The 16,080-nt window shown below is 35.4% G+C and overlaps 1 protein-coding gene across 1 annotated transcript in view; it reads left to right on the top strand.

The window, feature by feature from the left end:
• LOC106054549 (gem-associated protein 5-like) overlaps positions 1 to 15,586 on the top strand; it is a 199,569-nt gene extending 183,983 nt beyond the window's left edge. The window contains exons 21-29 of the mRNA XM_056038406.1: positions 3,007 to 3,154; positions 4,000 to 4,119; positions 4,649 to 4,859; positions 7,056 to 7,209; positions 7,748 to 7,950; positions 8,589 to 8,751; positions 9,085 to 10,511; positions 12,133 to 12,354; positions 13,524 to 15,586. Coding sequence (XP_055894381.1) covers positions 3,007 to 3,154; positions 4,000 to 4,119; positions 4,649 to 4,859; positions 7,056 to 7,209; positions 7,748 to 7,950; positions 8,589 to 8,751; positions 9,085 to 10,511; positions 12,133 to 12,354; positions 13,524 to 13,724 — 2,849 coding nt within the window. The 3' untranslated portion in view covers positions 13,725 to 15,586. The remainder of the gene's footprint in view (positions 1 to 3,006; positions 3,155 to 3,999; positions 4,120 to 4,648; positions 4,860 to 7,055; positions 7,210 to 7,747; positions 7,951 to 8,588; positions 8,752 to 9,084; positions 10,512 to 12,132; positions 12,355 to 13,523) is intronic.
• The last annotated feature ends 494 nt before the right edge of the window (positions 15,587 to 16,080 follow it).

Below are 16,080 nucleotides of genomic sequence, written 5' to 3'. Positions count from 1 at the left end.
CTTCTACCCGCTGTGTGTGGGGTCTCCATCGTAGACTTAAAACATCCACGGCTGATGGTTAACTTTCAGTCTAGTTTCATTTCTGTGTGTCTTCTCTTTGTTAAAGTATGGGTTCCAAACTAAGTGCTACGTGTCTCAGTGGGACAGAGTGGAATGGAGTTGAATGGAAAGAAAATGTATGTTCCTCAATGAAATCATGATGTAAACAAAAGAACATTTAATCAGATTCACATTTTTAATTTACTGTTGCTTGCCATTTTGCAAAATGTTGGGCAGGTGTGCGTCAAGGTTGTTGGAGGCCTTGGTGGATGTAGTCAGAACTTGTGGCAGGGTTTATTTAAGAGACATGTACACATTAAAACAAGCAAAATAGAAAACAATACTTTTTTTCTAAACAAAGCTTATATTAAGGAAAGAACTGTATATTTACTGACATATCTCTCAATGCTACAAGACTTGTTTCCCTTTGCTATAATAAACAAAATTAATTACCGCTAATTAGTTAACTAATTGGTAAACTTTTTGTTTGATTCGTGTGTTGTCATCGACACAAAGTTTCCACTTGATCCAAGAATGGGAAGCGGGAGAACAAAACTTGTAAACCAATTGGGGGCAGACGGAGGGATTGAATAGAAGCTTTGTAACTAGGTGTCCATGTTTGGGCCACTCACTTTTGGATTTATATTTGATATTCTTGTTCAAGTAGTCCCATGTTTCTTACTTTACTCCCTCCCACCATAATGCTATCCAAGTTTTAGCCTCTACTGTGTCGATGTCATGGTCAAAATATACAGTGAATGAAATTTAAAAGTTACACTACGTTGCGGGAATGACAAAATTTAAAAGCAGTGTTTGATCAGTTGATGAATCAAGTATTAGCACTCCTAAGCTTGAATATCGATTGAATTCAAACGCCTCAAAGAATAGATCCTAAAGTATTCATGAGCTATAAAGCACAAATGTTCTATGTTGGACATGCTCGAGCTAAGCAAATGATATGCGGATAGACTTAACATATTTCTGAACATTTTCTCACAGATCTCGTTATGCCTAAGTGATGTGGCAATAGTTCGAGTGATAAGTCACCATTCTTTCCAAAGAACCGTTGCAAGCAATGCTAGTCTCAATAGTGTCTGACCATTCAACTCCCAAGTCATTCCTCAAGGAAAAGGGATGGGGGGGGGGTCCTCCTCTTTCACGCAGGTGTGGCAAGTGAACACTAAGAAGCAGAGGTTCCATATATCTAGATGAACAGCCCCATACTCTGTTGGACAGGAAAGGAAATTGAGGCAATCGTCAATAGTTTGAAACGAATCGAGCAGCCGCCAAAAACTGTAGACTCCCCCCTCCCCTTTTCGAAAATATACGATTATAAATAAAATTGTAGATCTAAAATCTTTCATACTTTCCTGAAACAATAATATGAAGAATTAATGTCAATCTTCTGTCAATGTGCGTTCAATACAAGGCATGTACAGCATTTTTGCTCAAATTCATAATGTAGTGGAGAACAGGACCATCTAAATGAGGTTTCAATTGTCTGCATTGGTGGATTGTCTTGTAATAACCTTTGGTCTTGAAATCATGTCTTAAAGACAAACTTGATGGCTTGTAATTGAGTTTTTACATATTAATGCGTTTATTTTTTTTTTTCATTCTCTCAGTATTCTCTCCGTATGTAAACCTTGACATTTATGATAATCACATCTGGCTATAGTTCAAATGTTCTGATTCTATACAAGTGAGCACTAGGATTGGACTCTGCCTGTGGTATTAACATGTCTGTACTTAATATTTTATCTTTTCCTATCGGCAATGCTAAAATGTTGCTGCCGCTGACCTTGACATTAACAATCAAGCAGAGAGCGACTTACGTAGGTGTCATTGATATGATGTCTCCAGGATGAAGATAAAAGTGTCCAGTGATCAGCCAGTCTCTCTTACCGACACATTTGCAAAAAGATAAATGCTGGACATGTTTGTTTTTATGTCGCAGTGACCTTGCATTATTGCGTTGGGTAACATCTGGAACGCTAGCCTGCTAGTGTGCACCTGGTTTGAATCTCTGACGTAATCTTTGCTTTTGGAAAAGAAATATAAGCACTTGGTCCTTGTTCATTTGTTATCCTAGACTTGAGCTTGGGGGAGAAATCATTCTCCAGAAAAGTTCTCTCCTGTCACTAGAAGAATTGATGCAGAGAACTACTTTGTCTTTTTTCGATTGAAGTCATCCAAAAAGATGTGTTACTGCTTTATATCCCACGTTACAAAGATGGGAATTAATCTTCTATGTCAATGGAGTTCTTTTCAAATGAAAAAGACTAGTGTCTAATTAGATGTTTCATTCTTTATATATCTTTTCTCTTTCAATTCTGAAAGGTTTTATTGTTCTGTTTCTATATCATTTCCATAGTACACTGTATCACAATTGCAACCAGTCAGTGCAGAAACTAGATCCAATAGTTTTCAAGTTAATTTTGACTGCTGTTGGTCAGGTATTAAATTGACATAAGTCTTTCTGTTTGAGCTACTTTGATTGATGCACAGAATACAGTCATTCCTATCCTCGTTTGTTGTTCTTACTCCCTACTTCTAGTTCTACATGTACATGTACTACATGTAATAGGCCTACATGTTCAAGGATTGCCTTTCACTTCGCCAAAATGAATGTGTTCATGACAAACCTATTTACAATGTTTAGACAACAATATTATATTGATACATTTAGTGGTAATGAAATCTATTCATTATTCACTTGGCCTCTGTAGTAAAGTTATGTCTAATGTTAGTTAGTGGTTTCTATTTCGTCTCTCGAAACTATTTTATAACAAAAACACACACACCGACAGCCACTCCTGCACCCCATTAGTACGTCCATGTTGGTCTCCTGCTGTTGAAGTACTTTGTAGGAAAGTATTTGTATTTCTTGTCTCTTGTACTATTGCCTTGTACACTTCCTGTCTGTACACGTGTTCAATGTGAGTGACTATTTGTTCTCTCTGACAGCCTCTCACGACCTCTGGGAACTGGTGAGTGCCGAGTACGCGGAGCAGCTGGAAGAAGATGGTCAGTACCACAAGGCCGCCACATACCTCCTGGCCGCCCACAAGGTCTACCAAGCCATTGATCTGTTCAGGAGGCATCGTCTGTTTAGGTGAGTTCCTTATAGACTCTAATGGAAGGTCACTTAGTGGGGTGGACAGATGCAGTGTATGTTTGTGTGTTAGAGAGACAAAGGGGGGGGGGTAAGAAAAGTTTTGAAAGATAATATTCAACGTTGTAAGGAAAACAAATCTCCAGACTGTAAACTTGTAATGGACTAATGGAATAGACAATGTCAAAAGATTTCATTTGTCTGGACTAGTCTTATTGTTTTCTTTTAGTACTTCACACTTCTCAAGGAATACCTTTAAGTTTAAGTTAAACATTATAAGTTTATTCAAAAAACTTTTTTTTTTTTGCAATTGTTGCAATGTTTTTGACATCTTGTCATTCCTTCTACCCTCTGCCGAATTCAGTGCCTACTATTAACTTTCATCATAGTAAAAAAAAGAATTTTTTTGGACAACTTTTCATCATTCTATCAAGCTGAAGTTTTAAATTTAACTGCTACATGACAACTTATTTTATTAAAATTTCAGAATTATCACATCTTTGTTGTACCTACGGGACTCTGGCAAACTAACAATCATATTGAATTATTCTTATTACAGAGAATCAGTAATATTCCATTTGCATAAAAAAAAATATGAATGTTTAGTTGATTATTTTATCTGAACATATAGTAGGAATGACTAGTTTTCTTTTAAGCAGTGTCTGTCTCTTCACTGCATTGTAACTTTATCTAAAGTAGTGCCTGTCTATTCAATGTAGTGTAATGTTATCTTTTAATGATGTCTGTCTCTTCACTGTAGTGTAACTTAGACATTCAATGATGTCTATCTTTTCAATCATTGTGTGCTAGAGAAGTAATAATGAGTTCAATGTGTCACTCCACAGGGAAGCAGTATCACTGGCTCGAATTCGACTGTCTCCTGTGGATCCACTACTGGAAGACCTGTATACAGAGTGGGGCCAGAACTTGATGAAAGATGGACTCTTTGAACAAGCAGCCAAATGGTCAGTTGCTTTTAATGTGTCGGATTAAACCAGTTCCAAGTTTTCTATTCACTCTCTTGGATGGACGGATGAAAAAAAAAACTGGAATTGTGTCATCAAATACTTCTAGATGGTCATGTTGCAACCTATGTGGCCTTACACTCACAGTTTTATCTCCAGCTTTTGGATTCAATGGAATGCTTGTAGATGTCTTGGTGCTGCCATGTTGTAATGGAGGTCATTGTAAACTAATTGTTCATTACACTGTGTATCATGGCTGCCTGGTCATGTGGTTATGCATTCTAGACTGTTGTCTGGATGGTCCTAGGTTTGAACCCTGTCAATAGCTAAATGTTTGAAATGCTTTTAAAGAAATATCTCAAGAAAGCCTCCTCCTTAAAGGAAGAAACTTTTGTAGAATTTAAAATGTTGAGAAAGAGAGTTGTGGTTCTTGTTAAGTCAAATGTCAATTCCTAAACAAGTTTACATTTATGTAAATATATACTTTATTCCTACACTTGAGAAATTCTGTTTCCCTATTGTGTTCTAGTTATCTGGCTATGAGACATATCCAAGAAGCAGGAAAAGCACTGACCAGGAGATATGATCAAACCTCATTGAAAACTGCCTGCCATATGACACTGCTGGTCAATGACAAACAACAAGGACTGTCCTATGCCTACAAATTGTTCACTCAGAATCTATTGATGGGAGAGTGGCAGGAAGCATACAAGTTTTTGGCAGAACACAACTCTCTAAAGGTGAATAGCTTTTTTACAAAGCTTATATCAACTCACTCTGTCTGTCTGGTAAATAGTTTGAACAGGTTGTTTCTTCCACACCCATTCTCTAATCAATTTATTGTCCTAAAAAGGACATGATGCATTAAACAAAATTAACCAATTAGTCAATGAAATGCTGGTAATTTTTTTTTTTTTTTGTATATACCAACACCATGGAAATTAATCAATTGTTTGATTCAGTGCCCTTTATTAGAGGACAGGTTAGTTCTCCCCTCACCTACCCCCCTTTTCTGATCAAGTTGAAACTTTAAACAATTATTTATTGTGCATATCAAAACATGAATCAATTTAAAAAATTAACCAATTATTCAATTAATTATTGATAATTAATTATTAATTTTCTATCAAAAAAAGAAAAGAATTTCTACTATATTGAGATACATATCTGTAGCTGTGGAGTTTTCCTCCTTAGTTAAGCTAATTATTTTTTAAAAATTTGATTTTTTTATTTTGTTTGTTTTTATTTGATTTATTAATGAAGCTTTACAATTTAAAAGTTGTTTTTATCTTATTAGCTTGCAAACTCTTCTTGGGTTAGTAGACACTGATCTTGAAAAAGGCTTTAACAATTTTCTTAAGAATTTGACAGTTTTTGTATATTTTTGGTAAAAAATTACTAGCTAATTGGCCACACAGGGAAAACTATGGTTTGACGGTTATAATTTTCCATCTTAAAATTAAATTTTGTCTGGAGATCTGTATTCACATTAAGTGGAAATATCTACTTATATTCACTAAAGAGTCAAATAACAAAATAGACATTCAGGAATATTTGTGCACTAACTTAGGTAGAATTCAGTCTAGACTACTGTCTTTTAATATTTTTCAGTTTAGATCTATATCCTCATACTAAACGTTTATATACTCTTGAGTAGATTTATACATGGATGTTACCAGGAATCCTTTTCTGGAAAAGGATAGTGGGATTATGGGCTGGTTAATAAAATGTTTCTTTTTTTGTATGTATCATTCATTAGTTTAAGTAACCAAGAACAAAGTCATCTTTCTTACACATACTCATCACCTACTTACTTAGGCTTAGGTCCTCCCGCGCCATTTGGCGCATTGGGCAGCAAGCTGTCTCCACGAAGATCTGTCACTGGTAATGTCTGAAGCCTTCTCCAACCTGGTGTCCACCGTTCTGAGGTCCTCCATGAGGGTGTGGCGCCATGTTATACAAGGACGTCCCTGTTTGCGCTTTCCTTGTATTGGCCTCCATGTCATCGAAACTCTTGTTATGCGTAGATCATTTTGTCATAGTATATGTCCCACAAACTTCATGTGACGCTCTGTCACAAGCTCACTAAGTGTTTGACTCCCAGTTCGGCATAGGATATCCTTGTTTGTCATCAGCTTCATCAAGGAAGAATTGTCTTTGAAAAAAAACTTTTTTTATGTTATGTTTTAGGTTGATGCAGGAATAATAACTCAAATAATACAATTGAACTTTACACTAAGTTCTTGTTCTTGATTTGCAGATTTTGAATATTTAACTTTTTAAAAATATTCTCTAACCATCTTTGTATGCTTAACCTTGAAAAACACAAAGAAATTCTTCTTTTTTAATCAAATGAAAGTTTATTGTAAACATATTCCTTCATTTCTTTTCCCAATCACAACATTATTTGTTACATTCAGTGTTATAAACAATCATTTATGGACTTCAGTTTCACTGGTCTTGTAGACATTGTTAGTTTTGTTGATAAAATATAATGCTAGACATATGTAGGAGAGGAATAAATGATCATCAGTTATTTGATTGGCTTTTAAATTGAACTGGTTCACAACAGTAGATGTGCCCAAAATTTAAGAAATCTTTATTTGCCCCTTACCAAACTCAAAGCAGCTATGAATATTATGGGCATTACAGTAGCCATTGCCTACAGCATCAGCATTAGGTGCTCATATGGGTGAGAGTGGTAAGCCAGTCAGTTGTAGGCTTTTAAATAAGTTTTGTGTTTGATCAGTCTCCCAACCTTCCTCTCAGTGGCAAACTTTGTAGGTCTTGATGTATTTTGAACAAATGTGTTTGATTATCACTCACCTTAACTTGCAAATTAGAGGAAGTTCTACTCTCATGTCCTATTGTTTTTGTTTGTAGATTTAGACTTCAGTTGATTTGAAATTCATTTCACAACAACATTTTGTTTGCAGGTGTTGTTGCCACTTCTCAGTACACATGAACTGCTGATTCATCATCTGTCCATCATGTGTCCATCGATGGTACTCACACAAAAGCCAGTGACTAAGGCCAGTTTCTCACAGTGGTGTAAAACAGATGACATGAAAAGCACCATTTCTCTTCCAGGCAAGTAGAAATGTATTTTTTAGTTGGCATCACTTTCCTTTTTGTTTGAACATGCTGATCACACTTGACATTTAAAAAGTCTGAACTAGAAACTCAGTCCTTTAGGTTTTAGTTGATTACACTTCTAAATTCTGTGAATACATTTTTTTGAGATTCCATGTTCTGTTGTTGTTGTTTTTTTAACCTCTTTTATATTTACATAGGAACTACTTTCATTTCATAGAATTCATGTTTAAAGTTCAAGAGTTTTATTTTGGCATTGTAGGCTTTTAAATAAGTTTTGTGCTTGATCAGTCTCCCAACCTTTCTCTCAGTGGCAAACTTTGTAGGTGTTGATGTATTTTTTAACATTGTCACAAGCATTTCTAAAGGGTTTTTTGGCTATGCAATTATTCACCTGCCTTTCTCTCCTAGCAAAACAAAGAGTGCTTACATAAAATAGTGGTATTTTTTTACAAGAATCTAATGTATGTATTTAAATAGTTCTTTTTGTTTTAGTATGAATCTATAAATTTTGTATTGTTTTATTTTTTATCAGAATTTTTAGTGGACAGGTCAGATGTTGATCCAGTGGTACCTTGGGAGCCTTATCTGATTGGAGGACACACCTTTCCTCACCACTTGCTCAGGGTCTGGCACCAACATTTGGATATTACAATGGTGACTCAGGAACTAATGGCCATGCACACAGCTATTTCCCAACTTATTTCACTCCGACAGAACCTAGGAGACTTGCCAAATGTAAGTGGCACTTGGCTTTTTTGTTTTTTGTGCTTTGTGATCTTTCAGATTTTATTTTAAGAACATTTTTCTCCAGTGCTTTTTGTGTATTTAAGTTGTTCCTGGGTTTCTGAACTGTGAGAAGAGAGGAATTATAAAAGTGTTTCATTTATTGTCTATATCAAAGCCACCAGTTTATACAAGTTGATTAAATTTGCTGCATTCTTAAGGTGGCTATTTGTGAATAGAGAACTTTAGTGGAACTTTTTGAATGTAGTGATATTTGAATGTTATGTGCACACCCAAATATCTTCCTCACTTGATTGAAAATACTTTGAACATTTTACCCAAACCTCTGTAATGTCTGCTAGTAGACGTGATTGGGAACAAAACTTGTTTGGCTGTATCAACATTTTTTAAAATCCTTTTTATATTTGGTTTTGTTAGTTTAAATTATTTCAACATAAATTGTTACAATATCTATTAAATTATTTCTACACAAATTGTTACAATAGCTATTAAATTATTTCTACACAAATTGTTACAATATCTAATTGTCTTTTATTACATTTTTATGCCATATTTTTTTTAATTGCATTTCACACCTCATGGCTTAGTGACCTGTTTTTTTTAATACAAAATATATGTATTTCCTCTAGCTTCTGATTCTAGTTAGCATGGACATCACTCTATGTTTGTTAGTACTACTTACATCAGAGACATCCTCAGCCATTGTCCACCTCCTACAGGCCATGTCCACCCTTCACAGTAGTGGCAACAGGTTACTTCTCCAGGCATTGTGCCGGCTAATACTGCCGCAAGGTATGTCCAAAAGAAATTTGTTTTACATTAATGATATATTAGTTAGCTTAGAAATGGTTTACAATAAATAAAAGTAGCATTATTTTCTAATTGAATATCCATACAATTAATTTCTCTATTTGCAATTCATTCCCTAATGTCTTTTAGTCTTACCAATGTAAGACAAGTTTTATATTAGTACCTACTTAATGTATGGAATTTTCAATCTTGCTTTTTTGTTTAGTTAACTCTTGATATTTGATAGATCAATTAGGAAGATTTGATTCTCCTTCTTTACATTTGAAAACATAGTGAATGTTGTATTAATAGTTAATATTGCTTATTTTCCTCTAGGTCCCAAGTATATGTTAAAACTACAACAAGAATTCAATGCCTCCAGAGTTCTCATCACCATGGAGAGTCATGGTGATGTGGACAAGGCTGGGGGTGAGGGCCATAACAGCATCAAGAAGTTTGTGACAGACATCAAAGAGGACAGCGCCATCACAATGTCCAGCCCCAGGTGCAGGGAGCTGGACTGTCTGCGAGCCTTCTACTACCTGGCTGTGCTGGACTACCTCCACAACAGCTGCTCATCCACGCAGCAGGAAGAAGACATTCTGGATGGCATGCCCAATAGACAGAATCTTTCCAGAGATAACATTAAGGTGGACTTAAAGGAAACAAAAAACTCAGGTTCTGACATGGTGGATGTAGTTTCCAAAGGTTGTGATATCACCATGAATGTTAACCCTACCCATAATTCTTTGACAGCCAGTTCAGTGTATCAAACAATTGTTACAGACTTTTCCAATATAGGAAAAACCTGCTCAAACAGTGATTATTGTGCCAAAAATAGTGTCAATTTCTCTCATTGTACAGTATCTCCATCATCTGCTTCTTCATCCTTGCCAACTCTCTTACTGCCAGGGTCAAGGTCACCAACTGATTCATCATCTCCAGTTGATCCTCCGAGTGTGCCTTCCAGTGTTCATCAGACCCAGTCTACAGTTCATCCAAGTACGACCTCTCATCAATCTATCCTGGTAGGCACTGCCACATCTAAACCTGCCACAGCATCAGAGGAGCCCTCCTTGCCTGGTGCCAATGGCAGCAGTCCAGTGATGACTGGAAAAGGTCATGATTATAAAGGTCAGCTCAACCACAAGAACCTCCTGAGACTTTCTAAAGGAATCCTCTGGGATGTCCAGGCTAAGAGAGAGGCCCTGACTGAGACTCTGGGTCACATCCACAGTGCCATTGCTCAGCACCTGCTGGCCAACAGGTCTGAGGAGATGTCCAAGTCAACGTCAGCCCTCAGCCCCACAAACTGCAGCAGGCCTTTCATGTCTCCTCTAGATGGAGAGTTGGAGGCGGATGGTTGCTGCCACCAGTCACGCCACTTCACACTCCCATCACAATCATTGTCCCCAACAGCTTTCTCAGTGATCAACTCAGCCGCTGTCAAAACAGAATCCATTTTATGTTCTGCAAACACTCCACAAACTGTTTTGGATGCTGTGGCAACATCATTTACAAAAGTTGATGATCAGGTGTCATCTAGTGGGGACAATGTTAGCCTTGATCGAGCCAGGTTATTGTCTCCTCAGCCGACAGTTAAATCCAGTGACAAGGTCAACAGAGGCCCATTCCGGAGTAAATCTGAAAACTCTGCCAGCAACTTGTCAGTCCAACTTGATACTACTGTATCACCCCAAGTTGAGACTGAACTGTTAAATAGTTTTGAAGGTACTTCTGTAGCATTCCAAAAAACTAAAAAGGTAAGCATTCAATGCTTTAGATTCTTTTTTTTTTTGTTGTTGTTTTTTTACTTGCCAATTATTGTCATGTACCCTGTTGGGTAGCATAGTGGTTAAAATTAGAATTTTGAACCATGGTAGAAGTGTTGGGATGTCCACCAACTCTGATTGGTATTTAACATTTGTTGATGAAATGAAAGATCATTGTGCTAACTATGGGCTATAGATCTAGAGAGAAACTTTGCACAAAATTTAGTTTTTTTGTTAGGCATTGAAGAAAGTATTTTGTCTTTCTAATGATCAGTTTTAGAATAACATTCACACACATAGCCTTTTTCTTCATTTCTTAAATGAACCAGAATTATTGGAAAAGACCTAATTCTTTCTAGCCAGTAACCATTATCTTTTGTCAAATAGCAGAAATTAAAGACTATTAACTAAATTTGAACAGTACAGGGTGATTCAAAAAGAATGCCCCAAAAACCATTGCACTATATTTTTAAAAAAAATGAATACCTGACACAAGTGTTGTATAACATAGCTTCAAGATTTGATGTCATGCTTTACAAGTGCTCATTGTGATTATCACCGGAGGCATGAACAACATCAAGCTGATATGAAAATTCCTTTGAAATGCGCTTCAGGATGTCCCCATCCACTGTGACAATCTTTGATGTCATAGACTGGCAAAGGTGGATCAAAAACCTTTGTCTTTAACACACACACCCACACCCACACTGGGAAAACAGTCACACACAGTGAGGTCAGGGGAAATGACAGGAAAGCACTGAGAGCACACAAAACGTCTTCTGCTGAGGAGTCACTTTTTTAGGGTTTACAAATAAACAAGTGATTTTCCTACAAAGACAAATTGAAACTGACACTCATTTAAACAAGGATAACTCCTGTAACAAGAGACCAGTCAGTCTATTACAAGCTTTTGAAAAGAATAAATGCCTGGTGATTTTGGCATATTCTTTTTTAATTACTTACTTTCTTAGGAGAATTTATGACTTTTGTAAAGCTAGATCAGTTGAAACTGTTTATTTATCCATGGAAAGAAAGAAAATCCAGGACAAAAGACATCAACATACCTATTTCCTTTAAAAAATATTATTTACTTTCAGAATGTTTTAGGTGTTTCTTTTCAATTAACTTTCTTTTTCATAATGGCAGTGATAAGATACAACCCTGTTTTCTTCAGCTTCATTTCTATAACAAAGTAGAAGCACTTTTTTTTTTCTTACTAATTGACTGGCTAGTGTAACAAGTTAGACCTGCTAGATATTTTGTTATTTAGTAGTATCTTAAGTAAATAGTTATAGTAAATATACTGTATTGTCCTAAAACTTTTCAGAAAGCAACACTAAAACAATATGAAACTTTAATGCACAAATATCGATAGTATTTACTTGAGGAAAACCTTTTTTTTTTTTTTAACAGTTGTGAAAGCAAAAATTCTCAAAGCAGCTAATCTAAATCATGCAATGTAAAATGTTCAGGATAAGATCAGGCCTAGTTAGTATATATAGGTGTTAGTAAACTTTGTTACCATACTCTGAGTGCTCTACATTAGAAATAGTCTTATTGAATCTATTTTGTTATGTATTTGGACCTTGATGTCTGGTTGCTTTTGTTATAGATTCTGTGGCTGGACAACAGTAGGAGATCCATGGATGAAAGTCTTGGCAGCCCACAGCCAACCATCTCCAAACTTACTCCTGATGGCAATGTGATCCCTGTTGAATGGGTTGACCTTCCAGTTGATGTCAGATACATTCAGCCGTACCTCACCCTACCACTACTTAAACATGAGCAAGACATTGTTACTCAGGAATTGAAGCGGCTGCCAGATGCCACCAAAGTAAGTTTGTCATGTTCTTTAAATCGAATGAAAATGTATTTACATAAATCTTTTTAATAAATGAGATTTTGACTTCAACATTTCTGGGCATTCCTTCAGAAATGAAGATTATCTGCTTCGGGATAACAGGGAATAGTGGAAAGAGCAGGATTTTAACCAGGGACTAAGAAGATGACAGTTTTAAGTGCATATGACACCACCATGCATTTGTATTTACAATTACAAAACACAACCTATTAAAATACTAGGCACAAAGATAAAGGAATATTTGTTTGTTTTCCATGTTTTGGATAATGTACTTCTTAGTCCAAACCTCCTGCAGGACGACGGGGGATGGGAGCGGGCAGGGTTTGAACTTGGGATTATCGATAAGTCTGAACGACAGTCTAGCTGGCAAACCGCAAAACCAGGCAGCCATTTCTAATTCCATATGCAGGACAAATTCTTATAAGTATTCTTTCAACCCTAGTGCCACTAGATCCACAGCAGATGTATTTAAAGATGTCATAATTATTGAATATATAAAATTTTAAAATATGATCTAGGCTTATCCTTTTGTAGATTAAAATGTAAGATCATTTCTTTTTAAAGCCATTTGTCTTTCAAATGAGGCAAAGTACCTTCTTGATTTAAAGTACCAGATAAGTCTGTTCATCTCTTTGTCAGGCCAGTAGCTTGTAATGTTGACTAGCAGCCTTGATGTTGTAAAGACTAAACAGATGTTTGTTTGTAAAATGTTTGACATGTTTCGGATGTTCCTTCAGAGTTGAAGATAGTTTACTTCCTAGTCCAAACCTCCCGCAGGACGACGGGGGATGGGAGCGGGCAGGATTTGAACCCTCGACCATCGATAAATCCGAACGACAGTCCAGCGCGCAAACCTCACGACCAGGCAGCAAAAACTCTTTTGTTCCTTTGGCTATCAAATCCTTGAACAAAATGAAACTGTTGTAAATGTCACATGTGTTGTTAAAGAGAAACTGGGATATGAACATAAATCTTGTGTACAAATGTTTTCTCTAATCATGTACTGTTTTTTGTAATGCACAAGTGTAAAACAAATTTCCTCACAGATAATAAAGATTATTATTATTATATATATTAAAAGTGAAACTACTAGAAAACAAGATGGTCTTCTTGTTCAAAATAAATAATTGTTTCTATCCCAGGTTCCTTTTCCCTGTACCAGCACAAGTGTTCGAAGATTGCTAGAAGCTTGCCTGAGCTCTCCCCACCTGAGTAAGGAGCAAAAGGTGAGCTACTTTAAGCAGTTGAATGACTGGGCCATGCTATTTGCTGTCACTACACATCAGCAGCATGAAACCAACACTATGTTCTCTGATGCCTTCGCTGACTACTTTAAGCATTGACCACCTTCCACTGGGGTTGGCAAGGCATTTCTTGTTTGGCTGACTACTTCAAGCGTGACCACCTTCCACTGCGGCTGGGAAGGCATCTCTTGTTTGTGCACAAAATGTGGGAAAGTGTTTGGCCTCTTTTAGTTTAACCACAGAAGTTATACTCAACAGAATGTGCAATGGCTTCTAAATATTTTTTTTCTAGAAGCTACCTGCTCAGCCACTGGATTATTAGGTAATTAATCATTGAACAGCAAATGTTCATATTTAATTTTTTTTGTTTTAAGAAAGTCATTGTATATTTAATTTGTCACTTTGCTAATGAGCATTATGACTACCGGTAATGCTGGTGTTTATGTTAGTGACTGACAATTCTTTACTTCACAGTATGTTCTGGGCAGAGATTGCACATTTTGATGAATATGTTGTTCTGTCTCTTGACTGGATTAGGTTGATTTTAAAACTGGTACACTACCATTAACTTTTGTTGTCAAGTCACTTGTACTTTCAAGAAAAAAAAGCATTGTTTAGATTATTTTAATATTGGCTTAGATTATTTTCATTTTTCTTATTTATGTATTGAAAATAGAAAGATAGTTGGGAATTGTTTAAATTGTATTTATATAAGTAACATTTAATATTTCATGTGCATAGTTTCAATTCTTTTAATGTACAATCTCATCCATTTTAGAATTCATATTTTAAAGACCTTACTTTCTGTACCAGTATTTATTAAATTGACAATTGTGTATTAGACAAACTTTTCATACTTAAAGAACAACAAGTACTTAACTGAACAAGCATGAAAAAAAAAATTATTAGCTTATTAATTTTAGTAAAATGTATGGAAAGTTAATGATAAATGTGCCTCCTTGCCATTTTCCCTTGGAGAAGAAATGTTCCCAAATGCCTTGTGTATGTTTGAGAGTAGAAACTTGGGAAACTTGTCTCTACTCCTGAGCTGTAGGTTGTAAATAAGTCACTTGTTGTGAGTCTTACAAAACATCCTTGACCTGGTGACCTTGTTGTTTATGTTTGAGTTTGCCGGTGATGTTGAGCAGAAGTCTACTGGTATAGAATGATGTCACTTGCAGTTAGCACAATTGATGTCTAGATGGAAACATTCCATTGGTTACATAGTTTCAGTGAGCATCAGTTGATTACTTTAAGTGATTTTTTTGTTTTATTTAATGCAATTTGAAATGTACAAGGCTAATATTCTCTCTTTGTCTACTTTTTTTAGACCAAAAATAAATATTTTTATTGTATTTGGGGTGGGTCAGCGTTTTGTTTTTAAATCAAAAATAAATCTTTTTAGTTATATTGGGGGTGGGGCATTTTATCTATAGCGGATAGTTTAAAAATAAAAAAAATAGTTATATAGGTTTATGGTTAACAACAGATTGTAAGTGAACCAGTGGGCTTAACTGATATTGATTTTTGTTTAAAAGTCACTCTTTAGGATACTATTGATTACAACCTTGTTGATACAAGGGATATTTAGTTAGTTCCCTTGTATAATATAATATCTGTAAGTGTTAAGTTTACATTTATAATAGCTCTGTAAGTTTTATTTTGTTAGCAATAGAAAAACCTGTTGAACTCAGAACACAAAAAGAGATTGACATTAACTAAAGGATAGCAGTTGTTTTGTTTTTTTTGTTTGTTTTTATTTTGTTGAAGTCATCACTCTGTTATGTGTTGAATGCATTTGAATTGTTTTGAATTTTTCTGGGTTACATTTTTTATGTTTGTTTGCTCTAGAAACCTCAGTGTTGATAGCAGTGTTTGAATTGGTCCTAAATAAGGTCCAGAGTTATCCAAAGCTATGTTTGAGTCGTACGCAGTACTGTCATTAAACTATTTCAATTAAATACTTTGTTTTCTTTTGTGTTTTAAAATCTTTTTAACAGTGCCTAATACATGTAGCAGTTGTAGTAACATTTTTTTTTTACATTTTTGAAATAAATATCTTCATTCATTTTGATTTTTCATTTGGTCTACTTCAAGCGAACAGAGCATTTACCAAACAATGATAGCCGCTAGACCAGAAGGAATTAGCCAGCTATTCAGTATTTTTACAATACCTCTATTCAACTCATAACTTCATGGAAAATACTCTGTGGGCAAAACCTTGACGTGGATCTGATAAATGTCTCTAACGATTTTCCTAGAACTTCGACAGTTGCTGTAAAAAATGTTTTTAAAACTAACATTAATTCATTAATTAGTTATCAAGTGCAAAATAATTGCTCTTTAAGTTCTCTAAAACATATTGTCTTTTTAAAAAGTGTTGTTTTTTTTTTGTTTTTCTTGTTTGTAGGACTTAATACTTCATAACTATGACTTCACTATTTTCTTCAAGCAA

This window comes from Biomphalaria glabrata, chromosome 8, assembly GCF_947242115.1.
Source record: "Biomphalaria glabrata chromosome 8, xgBioGlab47.1, whole genome shotgun sequence".
In the NCBI taxonomy this organism is placed as follows: Eukaryota; Metazoa; Mollusca; class Gastropoda; family Planorbidae; genus Biomphalaria; species Biomphalaria glabrata.
This window is presented reverse-complemented; position numbering and strand designations above follow the sequence as displayed.